A 16,620-nucleotide genomic window follows, 5' to 3' on the forward strand; every position below is an offset into this window, starting at 1 on the left:
TTTCATCTATCCCAGCTCTTCAGTCAATTCATTTTCCATTCGTTATATTTCCTTTCAGTTTTTCCCCTTGACTCTGTCTCCAGTATGGCTGGAGATTTTATTTCCGTTCCCTGCGAGTGGCTGCTCCCGGTCCCAGCTCTGGAGATAAGAGACAGGCCTGGTTTGCGTTGGGCTAATCTCACCTGTTCGGCGGAACGGGGGGCAGAGAAGGGTTGTATATTGGAGATCCCAAGGGGGAGGGAACACCTCCAGCCAGGGCATGATGCTCAATTTCCCCCTCCGTCGTCCTAGCAAACGCCCGGCAGGGAGCACCAGCCCGGAGGAAACCCCTCCCCTGAACCACCGTGGGGCCAGGGGAGCCTTGGCCTGGCCCAGCCCTGGCCTGTCCCCCACTACAGGGTCAGTCCCAGGCCAGAGCCTTCTGACCCTCTCCAGCATGGGGGCACCCCAGCAGTGGCAGGAAACGCTGCCATGCTCTCCTGCACCCTCTCCCCAGAGCCCCAGCCTGGAGGCAGCTTGGGGGCCCCTTGGCTGACTGGCTGCCCCCTGCGGCTGTGCAACCCCCTGGAAATCGGTGACAGCCCAGCAGGGGGTGCACACTGAGCCCGACAGGCCCCACCAGCTTCCCCACAGATGCCCCATGGGCTGGTGGGAAGAGAGGGGCTCATTCCCTTGAGGGCTCCCGGCTGGGGCCTGTGGCAGGGACATGGGCGCTGGGGGTCCCTGGCAGGTTCATCCCTGCGCAAGGAGTGCTGGGGGGCTCTGACCCAGCCGGGGAGTTTGTCTCTGGGCTGGAGCATGCGCTGGGATCCCCGGGGCTGACAGCACAGAGAGCGGCCGAGAGGCTGGGGTGTGGGGAGAGTGTGCCCCAGGGAGGGCAGCTTCTGGCCCTGGGGAATGGCCAGCAGGGGTCATGTCCTGCAGACCTGTGGGTGCCACCTCACCCTGGTCTCCCACCAGACACCTTTCTGGGTTAGTGGGGCAGGCTGGGCTCCTCAGGTGGGGCCTGTGCCCAGTGCAGGAAGGTGGGCAGGGCCAGGATGTGCCTGGCTCCACAGCAGCGGCTGCACCTGGGCAAGCGCCCTTCACCTGTACCCGGTGCGGGCACCACTTCCTGCAGCAGGGAGTCCCGTGCGTGCCCAGCGAGGAGAGCCCCTATCACGGACACAGCAAGCCAGGCCATCCACCATCGTGTGTATGGGCGAGTGCCCTTCCCTGGCCCTCACCGCACCCAGCCCTGCTGCTACAAGGCCAGCCCCATCCTGCGCTGGGTCAGGGGCCCACAGGGAGAGTCAGATGCAGCTGAGCAGCTGGGTCTCTGCACCCAGAACAAAACAAAGGGTTCCTCCATCACAGGCCAGGCAGCCTCTGCCTCTGGCTGGACCTGTGAAACCCAGGCCAGGTAGAGGGGACGTGTGGAGCCAGGAATCCGTGACCCACAAGCATGTGCTGGGACCAAGGTGAAGTACTGGGGGGCTGGGCTGTTCCGCCCTCACGCCCTTCAGGGGGCAGCTGGCGACGGCAGCCTGGCTACAGGCCGAGAGGGCGGCGCGGGCAGCGCCAAGGCGGGCTGATTCTCCTGGTTCTCAGCCTGCCGGCGTTGTGCCGCCTTTGTCCTGGTCCTGAGCCGTGTCCTGACCAAGCCGGAGAGAGGAACTCAGGAGCCCGCAGCGAGAGCCTGGGACCCGCGGCTTTGTCCCTGCGAGCGCCCCCTTCCGTCCCTCGCCAGCTGCCGCTGCCTGGACGAGTCCGGCTCAGCCAGCCGGGGCTGGAGAGTTTGGTGCACTGCCGTGAGCCTGTGACCAGAAGAACCCACGAAATCCAGGGCCTTGAGCCGCTCAGGGTTGGTACCAGCGGATGGGCTGGGTGTCGTGAGGGCTGCTCCGGGAGGGGCTTGCCAGAGGCTGGGCCTGGCTTTCCCCAGCAGGGAGGGGCCAGTCAAGGCAAGCCCAGACCCAGACCTGCATTTTCCACCTTTGCTGCTTTTCTCTTCCCCCTTGTGTGCAGGTGTTTGGTGGGGAACAGGGTTGGCCTCACACTGGCTCCCGCCCCTGTGGCTAAGGCCTGGCCTGCGCTGCCCAGCCAGGTCGCCCTACCGGCTCGGCTCGGAGCTTGGGGAAAGGGCCTGCCCGCTGAGAGGGGGGTAAGCCGACCTAGGGCCGGGGTAGGCCTGGCTAGGCCGATGGAGGGATTCTTCCGTCACCCCAGAGAGGTGTGTGTCCTGGGGACGAACGAACCCCTCGCTCCCCGTAGTTACTCCGCGACACAGCTGGGCCGGTGCAGCGCTTCCCGGGGAGACGAACCAGGACTGCTGTTCTCCCCCCCCAGTTACCAGCTACAGGCTGTTTTCAGGGTAGCTGCAGCCCTGCCGGCCCCAGGGCATGAGGGAGCCAAGCTGGGCGAGGTCAGAGCTTTTCTGGGATCAATGTCTGCTGGGGGAGGAGACAAGCTTGCCCAGCGCTCGTCTCCAGGGCTGGAAGTGCTCGTAGGGGCTGTCTCCGCTGCCAGGTGCGGCCCAGGCTAGAACACGAGCTAGCAGCCCCTGGGTTTGTTAGCCTAGGGACCGAACATCTACACTCGTGTGTAACCCCAGGCTAGGAATTGCTGAACCCTGGCTGCCAACCTGGGGCTCCAGCATCCACACTGCATTACCTGGGACCAAGGCCAACCACCACATCCCAGACTTCCTAGCGCTCTCCCCAAATGGGGCCATTCTATCCCTTTGTTTGTGGTGCAACGTGGGAGACTGACTGCCCAGAACAAAGTCGACCCACGGACCCGCGGGATCCTTTTGGCAGAGTTCCAGAGCACAAGTCCAATGGGGTCTAGAACTAAACTACAAAGCAACAGGGCTTGACCGTGGGTCCCGGCTTGACTCAGGTTTAGCCCCTCCATCCCCATGGGACCCTGGGTCAGTGTGATTTGCGTGTAGACGGGTGGGAGGGGGTAGGCTTGAGTCAGCGTTTGAGCCCTGGGCTTACATTGCAGTGTAGACATACCCAGAGCATCACAACTAAATCCAAGGTGCACCAGATGTTTTGCAGAAGGAGTTAATACAGATCCTAAGAGGCCATTTGAAGAGAGGTGGCCCATTAACACGTCTCCTGTCAAAGGCCCCAGAAAGGGGGGTTACTGGTGGGGAGGAAAGTATTGTTGACCTGACCCTAGCCCACTTTGTGACAAGACCTATGCACTAGATGTGAACGCAGTAACACAAGAGACTTACATGCCTGCATCCTGTAAGACTTCGCTTACGCTACGAGCATATGCTGGGCCGTGGTATTTTGACACAGATAACAAACTAGGCCACCCTTTCGCCTAGCTGCCTGTTATGTACCACCCGCCCCAAACCTGCAACAGCCCCTAGCCAAACACTGCCACAAGCAAACCGCAGATCTTGAATAATAACAAAGTGCGTCAACACAATGGTAATGATAAAGCTGTTTACCTTGGCGCGTATAAGGCTTTATTAACAATGCTTGAGTGATAAAAACATTAAGGAAATGTATCATTTGACTAAAATGTAAAAAACTATCTGAGACTGGTATTCTAGGGGCAGGACAGGGGGAGACCAGGGTGGCACCTGTGTGTGACCATCTCTGTCTCCTTCTCCCTGCATGCTTGTATTCACCAATAACGGGCCCTCAGACTGTTTGAACCAAACAGATGGTGTGACTCGTTTTCCACAACACTGGGTTTGTTGTAATACGCCATAGTCAGTGTCTTTCGTTAGCCCATGAGGTTTAGTGTCTAGCAGAGCAATGAACTGATGCTCCCAGGCTTGTCTGTTGAAAGGGTTGTGCTGGTTTCCTTTGAGGACAAGGGCTGATGAGCGATTGCATTGTGAGCCGTTCACCACCAGTGATAGGATGTTTTTCTTTTATCATTTTCCTGTGTGAGGTCATTCGAGCGCACAGTGATAGTCTGGTTTCACCCACACAGCAGTTATTGGGGCATTTAGCGCACTGGACGAGGTATACCACATCTTGTGATAGGCATGTGTAGGCCCCTTGGACCTTGAAAAGTGTGTCGTGGGGGGTGTTGATCATTGTAACAGTGGAGATATGGCTGCAGGTTTTCCATCTGTTGTTCTGGCAGGGGTCTGGCGCCGCTTTGAGTCGCTGTGTCCTGGTCTGAGGGGAGCTTGCTTCTGATGATGAGCTTGGTGAGGTTGGGGGGTTGCTTGAAGGCCAGAAGAGGGGGTTCAGGAAAAACTTCTTCCAGGATGGGGTCCCCACTATGGGTTGCAATTGTTTAAAGATACCCCATGTCATCTACTGCCCCACACGGGAACCCAACTAAAGTGTGCGGGGTGAGTGGCTTTTGGGGTTTTTCATGTACTGAACCAGGTTCTCTTCTTATCCCTACCTTCTCTTTTGGGTACTCAGGAAGTAAGAGACCCAACTTTACCCCTCCATGGGCTCCGGGCTAACACCCATTCCCAGTGGACTCACGGCTCTGCAGGGCCTTTCCCCAGTGAAAGCGCCTTAAACAATAATATCCTTAACCGGTATTTATTAACGGTTACCAGACAGAATGCCCCGCTGAGCACACAATGCACACCACACCCAAGCACACAGCCGATCTTCTCCCTGGCCAGGCAAAGCTCAAGTCGTCTGGAGGGCCGGCTGCTGCACTGCAGGGTCTTCTGGCAACTTTAACTTGCGCTGGGCTGTGTCCTGGAGGGGAGTTCTTCCTCCAGGTTCATCTGGGACCCCAAGTTTTATCATGGCACTTACACCCTGCCTATTTGTACGTTACCAGTCATGGTACGAAATGATTCCTTAACCAAGCCTCACGTACGGTGGAACGCTCCTTCACCAGCTCAGACCCCACCGCCTCCACCAATCCTGGGAAATTAGTTACACAGCAGCCAGAATCAATCAAAGAACCAGACAGAGACCAGACAGATAAACAGTAGAGACGTGGGGACCATAAAGACAAAACAATAATAAAGTCGGGATTTCACACCACGACTGTTGATGAGTGGTGTCTTGCCGGACAGAATGCCATCAAACAAAGCTTTCTTTAACCATCTTAAGCTCTGTTTCTGTGTCTGACGATGATGGGTGCTATTCGGACAGGAGCCTTCTGAACAGCCCGATAGGACATTGTTTTAATGTAATTTAGATGGAACGTGAGGTTGTGACTTCCTGCTTCTTGGCTGATGGCTGCTGTCTTTATAGCAGAAGCCTCAGATCTTACAGGCTTAGGGCACCTGGGGAGCCTGTTCCATGATGCAATCCAAGGTATGTTAAGGCGCATATCCCGTACTTTCTCCTTGGAGCATATTCTGTGGTAGCGGAGGGCCTGGCTGTAGATACCAGGTGTCTTGGTGTGTTTGGGGTGGTGATGTGCGGGTTTCTTGTATATGGTTGTCTGTCAGGTTCCACTGTGAAAGCTGACCATGGTGTGGGAGCGCTCTAGAGTTTACTAGCCAGCAGGGAGTGGGGTGGCAAACTCTGAGGGTGTTTAGGGCATCTGTCCAGAGGACGAACAGATCATTGCTGTATCTCAAGACTTCACATTTCAGGGCTTTAACTGGCTTCCCTGCTCCTGTGTCCTGAGTTAAAAGTATTTTCAATGGTGCATTTGCCATTGTGCTACGCAGGCTGAGGTCCTTGACACTAACACCGGACAGTGACCCGGGGCTTTCATTCCAGCTAAAGGAATACAACAGTCATGCTGAGCTTGCCCATCAGACAGTGACCTTGCTGTGCCGTGCCTGGTCACTGCAGCCTTTTTCCCTCCCCGTCCTCACTAGCCAACGGTGAAGGCAGCCCCAATGCAGTCCCTGGCGCTGCTGCGAGAGGCAGGCCCGGCCCCAGTGTAGCAGAGTCTTTCTTCCAGATCCCTTCCTCTCCGAGCTCCATGTTCTCAGGCCCCAGGAAAACACCTGGCCCTTTTTTGAGCCCTGCTGGGTGCTGGCTCTCCCCGCTGCCTTGTGGCAGTGAGTTCCACAGTCCGAGCACGCACTGTGGAAAGATGTGACACCCCCACACCCAACCCAGTCATATGCTGGCTGCAGATGGGCAGCTGTAGGGGATTTAACACTATTTAATAAATACCGTACAGTGGAAGAGCAGGAGGGTGTGAAAATCCAGCCCCAAAGTTAGATGCCAGAGTGAAGCTTTCCGCCGCCCCTCCCTTGGTCCCTTGGGTGTCGGCATTAGGCTCACACCCTGTGCTTCCCTCAGGTCCCCGCCTGATTGGGTGCACAGGACAGACAGGCCATGGGGACGAACCCTGGCTGTGCAGTGCAGAAGCCTGGGGTGGCAGGAATGGCTGCAGGAAGTTGCACACTGAACGAGACGGGGGATTGTGGGAGGATGGTTTCATGGCTAAGGCAGCTGAATGCTGCCCTGAAGAACTGGAGTCTGCCCTGCCACAGAGTTTGTGTGCACTGCTGGGAAAGTCACCTCCCTGGAGCTGGCTCTGGGCCCTGCCCATCCTCTCCTGCACACGTAACCTACAATTGCTCTGGGCTTGTCACTTGCTGACTTTCCCTGGGACCAGCAAAAGGGGCACCCCTGGCTCCAAGATGGGGAGCTTCCCAACCACCCAGCAGAACATTGCCGCCGGGGCAAACGGCCGCCTTTCCACTGACCCCGCTCGGAGGTGGCTGCAGCAGCTGGCCGAAGCTGAGACAGAACCCAGCCGGGAGACTTGCAGCCTGCTCAGGCTCTAAGCCACGGGGACCCAGACACCCACATCCAGGCTGCTGGCTCTGCCTACAGTACAGAGAGCGGTCAAGGCAGGTCAGCTCTTGGGGTGCCCAGAAATACGGGCGTTGCCCACAACACTCTTCAGACTGGGAGATGGGGGGTCAGAGCCCCACAGGCTGTGCTGGGGTAACTGGTCAGCCTGAGGTTTGCTCCTCCCCCCTGCACACCTCTGCTATGTATGATGAGTGGGGGTGGGACACAATCCCCCCCCTTCTGCACCCCGCTGGATGCAGCCCAGAGCATTGGCCGAGCGACCGTGTCTTTCCCCGCCCTGAGCATCCTCTCGCCCAGCACCAGCCTTTCCGCAGGGGCCGCAGCCAGGCGGCTGCCGACGAGGACACTGGTACGCCAAGCGCTGCCGGCAGGCGATGCAGGTACCGAGCCTGCGTACAGCCCCAGAACAGGGGATGCTTGGGACCACAGCGGCTCTGCAGACGGGGGGCAGCCCTGGGGGCAGGGAGCTTGGCAAAACACGCACCAGCCGGATCCCAGGCCTTCTTGCAGCACTTCACTTCTCCAGCCACACGGGCCCTGCCCCGATCTCCCACCAGCTCTGGCCCCTGCAGCCCCTCGGCCTGGGTGTCGAGTGGAGCTGAGCTGGGGTCTGGCCCCCAGCCTCTGGAGCACACTGGGGCCCAGGTAAACACTGGCCCCTGCCACCAGCCTCAGCAGGGAGGTGGTGAATAGCCACAGGGGGGCTGGACCTGCCTCCCACCAACGCCACGACCACGATCCATGCAGCCAGCCCCATGCTGGAGCAGAGCCCAGTGGGACGCGTGGACCTGGCCACAGGGCTCCAGCAGCCACTAACAGCCCCCTCCGGCAGGAGCCCCACACCTCTAGGGCCAGGGCCTTCAGCCCCTGCTTTACCCAGGGCCTGCCCACCCCGCGGCCATGGGGGCAGGCTCCGACCCAGTGCAGAGACCCCCCACATCTGGGCAGCTTGGTGTGGTGGGGGTGAGGGAGTAACACCCCAGGAGTGGCTTGCGGGGGGATGGGCTATGTTAACATCCGCCTTATTTCAGTCTGAAGGGGTCCAATGTCACTGCTCTGCCACCGGCTGGCTCTGCCTCTGTGGGACGCCCGGCTGCGCCACGATCCAGGCAGCTCTGGAGCAGACTGAGCCTGGCGAGTGTCTCAGGGCAGGCGTTTCCTCCAGTCCCCGCAACACACTTGGGCCCCCTTTTTATCTGCCGGCTCCCAGCAGCAGGCTCACGGGGGCCATGCCAAGGCAAAGCCCCTCACAGCTGGGTGCACCAGCCAGAAAACTGCCCCCGTCATGTCCCAAGTGGCCACATCCAGAGACTTCGCAGTCCAGGCTCAGCAGCTTCTACCCTGAAGGGCAAATGGGGCAGAGGGGCCCAGAGAGAGAACTAGGGGCACCAGGCATGGCTGGTAAACCCACCTGGCAACAGGGCAGGCAGCCAGCAGCAGAAAGGCCCAGCCCCGGCCCCACATACTCCATGTCCTCAGACACCCCACTAGCCCTTCGCCTGCCGGCACCACAGCCGCGCTTTGAATCCAAAGCTGCCGTTCCCCCAGGACTCCCGGAGCTGGTGCTTTCAGACAACGCCCAGTAGCCTAAGTTGGACACCCTGGGTTCGAGCAGCCCAGCCCTCCCCTCCCTCTAGCACCGGGCCCATGGACAGCACCCCCGTGGGCAGGCTGGGCCCCTCCTGGCCGTGCTCAGAGCTCCTTGCTGCGGCTCCTGGGCAACGCTGATGGCACAAGGCCTGGCAGAGGGGCTAGGTGCCCCAAGGGGTGGGGCTGGCACTCCGTGCCCCGGCCGCGTGGGCTCGCTGGTGGATGATGAGGAAGCCGTTGTTCTTGAAGCCCCTCCCACACTGAGCGCAGGTGAAGAGCCTCCCCCCGCCGGGCAGGGCCTGGCGCTCCCGCCCCTCGGCCTCGGGGGCCGAGTGTTTCTGCTGGTGCATGCGCAGGTAACCCTTGTACTTGAAGCTCTGCTGGCACTGGGGGCAGGAGTAGGTGGCCGGGGGGGCGTGGCTCTGCTGGTGGATGGCCAGGTTGGCCTGGTGCTGGAAGCTGGTGCCGCACTGGGGGCAGGGGTAGGGCCGGGGGGCGGCGTGCTCCCGCTGGTGGGCCACCAGGCTCTGCTTGTAGCAGAAGCCGTCCCCGCACTGGGGGCAGCGGTAGGGCTGGCCGCCGGCATGGCCGCGCTGGTGCCGCACCAAGTTGCGCTTGTGGCGGAAGCTGTGCCCGCACTGGGGGCACCGGTGGGGGCCCAGGCCCGGGTGGCAGGCGAGGGCCCGGCGGGACGGGAAGCGGAGGCCGCCCGCGGGGCGGGCGAAGGGGCGCGCGCCCGTGTGCGGACGCAGGTGGGCGTGCGGGTCCCCGCGCTGCAGGGAGGCCGCGCTGCACTGCGGGCACCCGTGGGGGCGCTGGCCGCAGTGGGCGCCCGGGTGCACCGCCAGGCAAGTCTTGCAGCGGGAGCCCCTCCCGCACTGGGCACAGGCGTAAGGGCGCTCGCCCGTGTGCACGCACCGGTGGGCCACCAGGCTGGCTCTGTGCTCGAAGCCCTTCTGGCCCTGGGGGCAGGTGAAGGGCCCTGCCGCCTGCCCGGCGTGGCCTCGCTGGTGGGCGATCAGGGCCTCGTGATGCCCGAAGCTCTCCCCGCACTCGGTGCAGATCAGCAGCACGCCCCCGACACAGCCGCTCCCCGGGGCCAGGAGCTCCCCACATCCCAGGCTCTCGGCCACGCTCTCTGCTTTCACTTCCCGGGATCCTGGCGTGCCGCTCCGCTCCTCTCTGATGCTCCAGCCCCCAGCGCCTGCTGCGGAAACAGAATCAGGAAGGAGCCCAGAGCGGCTGGGATGCAAACTCCCCGTTTTGGGCCAGAGCCCCCACACCCCAGCGCTCCCTGTGGGGGATCCCCAGCTCCAACTCACCTGCTGCAGGCACCGGGCAGGGAGCCCTGCGGCGAACAAGCCCCTCTCCCCCTTGGCTCCCCACGCTCAGCCCTGTGGGCATCTCCCAAGTGCTCTGACACCAGCTGCGAGCAGGAGGTGTTGGAGTCATTCTGGGTGGTGCCATCAGGCAGGGGTTTGTACTGGGAATGGAGACCCTGGGACGTATCCAGCTCCCCCGTGGGGCCAGGACTAACCCAGGGTTCGCGGCACTGAGGGCTGCCCCAGGAGCTCCACGAACAGCGCAGCTTGCGTACTGCCAAGACGCCTGCTCCCCTGGAAGGGTGGGCCCGGGGGCAGCACAGCAACCCACAGGCCAGCTGGGAATGTCAGGGAGGTCTCCCCTGGCAAGCTCCAGCCATGCTGCTGGGCCTGGCGCACTAGTGCAGGATGCCCGTCTGCTGGCATTTCGCTACCGGGGCGGTGCCCCCCTGCGCTGAGTCAGCATCACTCACCTGCGCGAGGAGCATCTGGGATTCCTCTGCCCCCAACACTTGGCTCCATCTCAGAGGCGCCCTCTGGGGCGGGATCTGCAGAGACACCGAGGTCACAGGCACGTTCGCTGGAGACGCTGCCAGGCAGGTGTGGAGTGGGAAGGTGTGAGTAGGAGACGGGCAGGTAATTCACAGCTCCCCAGCCAGGTGTGCGGTGTGGAGGGAGGCCATCCTGTGTGCTCCAGGCGGGTCCAGTCCAGCCCAGCACACGAGCTGGGTTTCAATCTTGGCAGTTCTGGTGGAAGCACCAGCCAGGCAAGCGGGAGGGGGGGAGCTGGGTGGGTGCACTGCTCCCCAGGCCCCCCCAGGCATGCAGCAAGGACACTCCTCCCACGGCACCTGCGAGCGCTGCTCGCTTGCTGCCTTCTCCAGTGCGGCTCATTATGGGCAGCAAAGGGCGTTTACAGAAACAAAGAGCAGTTCTGACCCCAGGCCCAGAACCACCGGCCCTCCCCCCGCCCAGCTCCGAGCCAGGCCGGGGCACCCGCTCACAGAGCTGGCACAAGTCTGACGATAAGATTAAACAGCTCAGCACACACCTCGCAGGCTGGGAGCCCTACGACCCTGAATCTGCCCCACCCCCTCGCTTACCTTCCCCTTAACGCGGACCCCTCAGCCCAGGGAATCTTGGTGCTCATGGGCAAGGGTGTGTGAAGTATCCGAGATCCTCAGCCTGTGCGATCGATCTGGTGCAGTAAGAGTTACTCTCCAAGTCTGAGCCCAGATGGACCCTGTGCCGGTATAGGGAGGGTAAATGGGGGAAGCCAGGGGCTCCAGCCCCTATGAAGTCAGTGCACAGGGCTCAGAAAGATGCTGCAGACCCTGGCCTGCCCCATGGGGTGGGGGGGCAGGTCAGGTGTCCTCCCTCTAAGTAGCTGTGGGTTCACAGCTTGCAGACCAGCATGGAGCTTCCCCGGGGTCAGAGATTTCAGGCTGGGGGACCGTTCTGCCCACCCCACTAAGCCTCTTGCAGAGCCCAGGGCAGGGCTCTCCCCCAGGGACTCCTGCATCCGGCCCAGCCCAGCCCAGCCGGCTAAGTTAGAGTAGGGCTGTCAGAGAGATGCCTGGCCTGGATTCACTGACACACACACTCCCCCACCAGCTCAGTTGTTCCGAACGGGGTGACCCTGCCCAGGGAAAAGCGGCTCCTTATTCCCAGCCAGGACAACTCTCGTCCAAGCCCTGCCTGTCGGAGTGAAGGGCCGTCTGCCGCAGAGCCCCATCCCCTGCACAGACTGGGCTCCGGGCACCTGCAGACGGCGCTCACGGCACCGCCAACCTGTCTCCTGAAGACACTAACCCAGCGAGCTCCAGCTGGATTCCCAGCCCTTGAATCGCCCTGGGATGCTGGAGGCAGCTCAGAGCCAGTGGGCAGCACAGCGCAGTCAAAGCTGGGGCTTGAGGCTTGGCTATTTCCAGATGTTCTGTCTCAGGCCTCTCTGACACATGGCATCTCCATTCCCTTACCGGGATGCCAGCGCAGTGGGCACCAGCAGGCAGCCCCAGCAGGGCACTTGGTGCCATGGGGCCCTTTTCCCTCCAACTAGCCCGTGAGAGCGGCATGCAGAGACTGGGCCTGAGGACCTGCTCCAAGGCACTGGCAGGAGCCCACCCGGGCAAGCCGTGTCCGAGAGGGTCTGTCCCACCTGTAATTCACGCGTGTGACTCCCACCGCCAGGCCACGGGCTCCACCGTCCCTGGCCCACGGCTCTGCCACTCCACTCCTACCACCCAGGCCTGCGGGGCGGGAGACGTCCTCACTCGGCACCTGCAACAGAGGGGGCACAGCTCAGCACCCCTGGGCCTGAGCTCTATATGGGGGGTCACACCCCTCAGGCCCCTGCGCTGGGGGGGGGAGCGGGGGGAGCCCTGAGCTGGGGGAGGGAACGGGGGGGTCACACCCCTCAGACCCCTGCGCTGGGGGGGAGCCCTGCGCTGGGGGAGGGGATGGGGGGTCACACCCCTCAGGCCCCTGCGCTGGGGGAGAGCGGGGGGAGCCCTGCGCTGGGGGAGGGGATGGGGGGTCACACCCCTCAGGCCCCTGCGCTGGGGGGGAGCGGGGGGAGCCCTGCGCTGGGGGAGGGGATGGGGGGTCACACCCCTCAGGCCCCTGCGCTGGGGGGGAGCGGGGGGAGCCCTGCGCTGGGGGAGGGGATGGGGGGTCACACCCCTCAGGCCCCTGCGCTGGGGGGGAGCGGGGGGAGCCCTGCGCTGGGGGAGGGGACGGGGGGGTCACACCCCTCAGGCCCCTGCACTGGGGGGGGAGCGAGGGGAGCCCTGCGCTGGGGGAGGGGACGGGGGGGTCACAGCCCTCAGGCCCCTGCGCTGGGGGGGAGCGGGGGGAGCCCTGAGCTGGGGGAGGGAACGGGGGGGTCACACCCCTCAGGCCCCTGCGTTGGGGGGGGGAGCGGGGTGAGGGCGGAGCCCTGCGCTGCAGGGTAGTGGGGGGAGCCCTGCGCTTGGGGAGGGGATGGGGGGGTCACACCCCTCAGGCCCCTGCACTGGGGGGGAGCGGGGGGAGCCCTGCCCTGGGGGAGGGGACGGGCGGTCACACCCCTCAGGCCCCTGCGCTGGGGGGGAGCGGGGGGAGGGGGGAGCCCTGCGCTGGGGGAGGGGACGGGGGGGTCACAGCCCCCCGGGGCCCTGCACTGGGGGGAGGGAGCGGGGGGAGGGGGGAGCCCTGTGCTGGGGGAGGGGACGGGGGGTCACAGCCCCCCGGGGCCCTGCGCTGGGGGGAGGGAGCGGGGGGAGGGGGGAGCCCTGCGCTGGGGGAGGGGACGGGGGGGGTCACAGCCCCCCGGGGCCCTGCGCTGGGGGGGAGCGGGGAGCCCTGCGCTGGGGGAGGGGACGGGGGGGTCACAGCCCCCCGGGGCCCTGCACTGGGGGGAGGGAGAGGGGGGAGCCCTGCGCTGGGGGAGGGGACGGGGGGTCACAGCCCCCTGGGGCCCTGCGCTGGGGGGAGGGAGCGGGGGGAGGGGACGGGGGGGTCACAGCCCCACAGGGCCCTGCGCTGGGCGGGGCAGCTGCGTTGTCTCCCCGTCCCCATGGCAACCCCCAGGCGCGAGGCAGCGCTCACCTGCGCGCCCCCGCCCGGCCAGGTTGGGGGCGGGGCCTTGGCCAGGGCCGGCTCCGCTACCGCGGCCGGGTCAGCAGCAGCCGCTCCGGCCGGGGCCCGCCGCGCTGCATGCCGGGAGAGGAGGGGAGCCGCGCTGCATGCCGGGAGTGGGGGGGGGAGCGCGCGCTGCATGCCGGGATCGTCGGCCGAGCGGGCGCTTGACCAGACGCTCGGGGCGCTGGGGAGGGGCTCCCGGCTGCGCGCTCGGCTTTCCCCGCCCGGGGGGAGCGCGGGGCGGGGCCTGCGGGCAGGGGGCGGGGCCCGAGCGGGGCGGGGCCTGCGGGCAGGGGGCGGGGCCCGAGCGGGGCGGGGCCCGCGGGCAGGGCAGGGGCAGGGCAGGGGCGGGGCCGTGCGGGGCGGGGCCTGCGGGCAGGGGGCGGGGCCCGAGCGGGGCGGGGCCTGCGGGCAGGGCAGGGGCGGGGCCTGAGAGGGGCGGGGCCCGCAGGCAGGGCAGGGGCCCGAGCGGGACAGGGCCCGCGGGCAGGGGGCGGGGCCCGAGCGGGGCCCGAGCGGGGCGGGGCCTGCGAGCAGCCTTGGAAACAAGCAGGGAGAACTGGAGGTCCTGGTGATGTCAAGGAACTATGACGTGATTGGAATCACAGAGACGTGGTGGGATAACTCACATGACTGGAGTACTGTCATGGATGGTTATAAACTGTTCAGGAAGGACAGGCAGGGCAGAAAAGGTGGGGGAGTAGCACTGTATGTAAGAGAGCAGTATGACTGCTCAGAGCTCCGGTACGAAACTGTAGAAAAACCTGAGTGTCTCTGGATTAAGTTTAGAAGTGTGAGCAACAAGGGTGATGTCGTGGTGGGAGTCTGCTATAGACCACCGGACCAGAGGGATGAGGTGGATGAGGCTTTCTTCTGGCAGCTCACGGAAGCTACTAGATCGCATGCCCTGGTTCTCATGGGTGACTTTAATTTTCCTGATATCTGCTGGGAGAGCAATACTGCGGTGCATAGACAATCCAGGAAGTTTTTGGAAAGCGTAGGGGACAATTTCCTGGTGCAAGTGCTAGAGGAGCCAACTAGGGGGGGCGCTTTTCTTGACCTGCTGCTCACAAACCGGGAAGAATTAGTGGGGGAAGCAAAAGTGGATGGGAATCTGGGAGGCAGTGACCATGAGTTGGTTGAGTTCAGGATCCTGACGCAGGGAAGAAAGGAAAGCAGCAGGATACGGACCCTGGACTTCAGGAAAGCAGACTTCGACTCCCTCAGGGAACGGATGGCCAGGATCCCCTGGGGGACTAACTTGAAGGGGAAAGGAGTCCAGGAGAGCTGGCTGTATTTCAAGGAATCCCTGTTGAGGTTACAGGGACAAACCATCCCGATGAGTCGAAAGAATAGTAAATATGGCAGGCGACCGGCTTGGCTTAACGGTGAAATCCTAGCGGATCTTAAACATAAAAAAGAAGCTTACAAGAAGTGGAAGGTTGGACATATGACCAGGGAAGAGTATAAAAATATTGCTCGGGCATGTAGGAATGAAATCAGGAGGGCCAAATCGCACCTGGAGCTGCAGCTAGCGAGAGATGTCAAGAGTAACAAGAAGGGTTTCTTCAGGTATGTTGGCAACAAGAAGAAAGCCAAGGAAAGTGTGGGACCCTTACTGAATGAGGGAGGCAACCTAGTGACAGAGGATGTGGAAAAAGCTAATGTACTCAATGCTTTTTTTGCCTCTGTTTTCACTAACAAGGTCAGCTCCCAGACTGCTACGCTGGGCATCACAAAATGGGGAAGAGATGGCCAGCCCTCTGTGGAGATAGAGGTGGTTAGGGACTATTTAGAAAAGCTGGACATGCACAAGTCCATGGGGCCGGACGAGTTGCATCCGAGAGTGCTGAAGGAATTGGCGGCTGTGATTGCAGAGCCATTGGCCATTATCTTTGAAAACTCGTGGCGAACCGGGGAAGTCCCGGATGACTGGAAAAAGGCTAATGTAGTGCCAATCTTTAAAAAAGGGAAGAAGGAGGATCCTGGGAACTACAGGCCAGTCAGCCTCACCTCAGTCCCTGGAAAAATCATGGAGCAGGTCCTCAAAGAATCAATCTTGAAGTACTTGCATGAAAGGAAAGTGATCAGGAACAGCCAGCATGGATTCACCAAGGGAAGGTCATGCCTGACTAATCTAATCGCCTTTTATGATGAGATTACTGGTTCTGCGGATGAAGGGAAAGCAGTGGATGTATTGTTTCTTGACTTTAGCAAAGCTTTTGACACGGTCTCCCACAGTATTCTTGTCAGCAAGTTAAGGAAGTATGGGCTGGATGAATGCACTATAGGGTGGGTAGAAAGCTGGCTAGATTGTCGGGCTCAACGGGTAGTGATCAATGGCTCCATGTCTAGTTGGCAGCCGGTGTCAAGTGGAGTGCCCCAGGGGTCGGTCCTGGGGCCGGTTTTGTTCAATATCTTCATAAATGATCTGGAGGATGGTGTGGATTGCACTCTCAGCAAATTTGCGGACGATACTAAACTGGGAGGAGTGGTAGATACGCTGGAGGGGAGGGATAGGATGCAGAAGGACCTAGACAAATTGGAGGATTGGGCCAAAAGAAATCTGATGAGGTTCAATAAGGATAAGTGCAGGGTCCTGCAATTAGGACGGAAGAATCCAATGCACCGCTACAGACTAGGGACCGAATGGCTAGGCAGCAGTTCTGTGGAAAGGGACCTAGGGGTGACAGTGGACGAGAAGCTGGATATGAGTCAGCAGTGTGCCCTTGTTGCCAAGAAGGCCAATGGCATTTTGGGATGTATACGTAGGGGCATAGCGAGCAGATCGAGGGACGTGATCGTCCCCCTCTATTCGACATTGGTGAGGCCTCATCTGGAGTACTGTGTCCAGTTTTGGGCCCCACACTACAAGAATGATGTGGATAAATTGGAGAGAGTCCAGCGAAGGGCAACAAAAATGATTAGGGGTCTAGAACACATGACTTATGAGGAGAGGCTGAGGGAGCTGGGATTGTTTAGCCTGCAGAAGAGAAGAATGAGGAGGGATTTGATAGCTGCTTTCAACTACCTGAAAGGGGGTTCCAAAGAGGATGGCTCTAGACTGTTCTCAATGGTAGCAGATGACAGAACGAGGAGTAATGGCCTCAAGTTGCAGTGGGGGAGGTTTAGATTGGATATTAGGAAAAACTTTTTCACTAAGAGGGTGGTGAAACACTGGAATGCGTTGCCTAGGGAGGTGGTGGAATCTCCTTCCTTGGAAGTTTTTAAGGTCAGGCTTGACAAAGCCCTGGCTGGGATGATTTAACTGGGAATTGGTCCTGCTTCGAGCAGGGGGTTGGACTAGATGACCTTCAGGGGTCCCTTCCAACCCTGATATTCTATGATTCTATGATTCTAGGGGGCGG

At 61.6% G+C, this 16,620-nt stretch overlaps 1 protein-coding gene across 6 annotated transcripts; it reads right to left on the reverse strand.

Annotated features, from left to right (window-relative positions):
• Positions 1-3,429: 3,429 nt before the first annotated feature.
• On the reverse strand, positions 3,430-13,342 carry LOC144260088 (uncharacterized). 6 transcript variants are annotated; one of them, XM_077808634.1, is made up of 5 exons: positions 13,220-13,342; positions 11,790-11,911; positions 10,735-10,874; positions 10,105-10,179; positions 3,430-9,513 (listed from the first exon to the last, which is right to left on the reverse strand). In XM_077808634.1, the coding sequence occupies exons 4-5, from the start codon at positions 10,151-10,153 to the stop codon at positions 8,471-8,473; spliced, it is 1,092 nt and encodes a 363-aa protein (XP_077664760.1). In that variant the 5' UTR covers positions 10,154-10,179; positions 10,735-10,874; positions 11,790-11,911; positions 13,220-13,342; the 3' UTR covers positions 3,430-8,470. The 6 variants fall into 6 exon arrangements, with proteins under 6 accessions (XP_077664760.1, XP_077664758.1, XP_077664755.1 ...); XM_077808632.1 differs by having other exon boundaries at positions 3,430-9,516; XM_077808629.1 differs by having other exon boundaries at positions 3,430-9,516; positions 10,105-10,220.
• Positions 13,343-16,620: the final 3,278 nt, after the last annotated feature.

Source organism: Eretmochelys imbricata, chromosome 2 (genome assembly GCF_965152235.1).
Source record: "Eretmochelys imbricata isolate rEreImb1 chromosome 2, rEreImb1.hap1, whole genome shotgun sequence".
Classification (NCBI taxonomy): domain Eukaryota; kingdom Metazoa; phylum Chordata; order Testudines; family Cheloniidae; genus Eretmochelys; species Eretmochelys imbricata.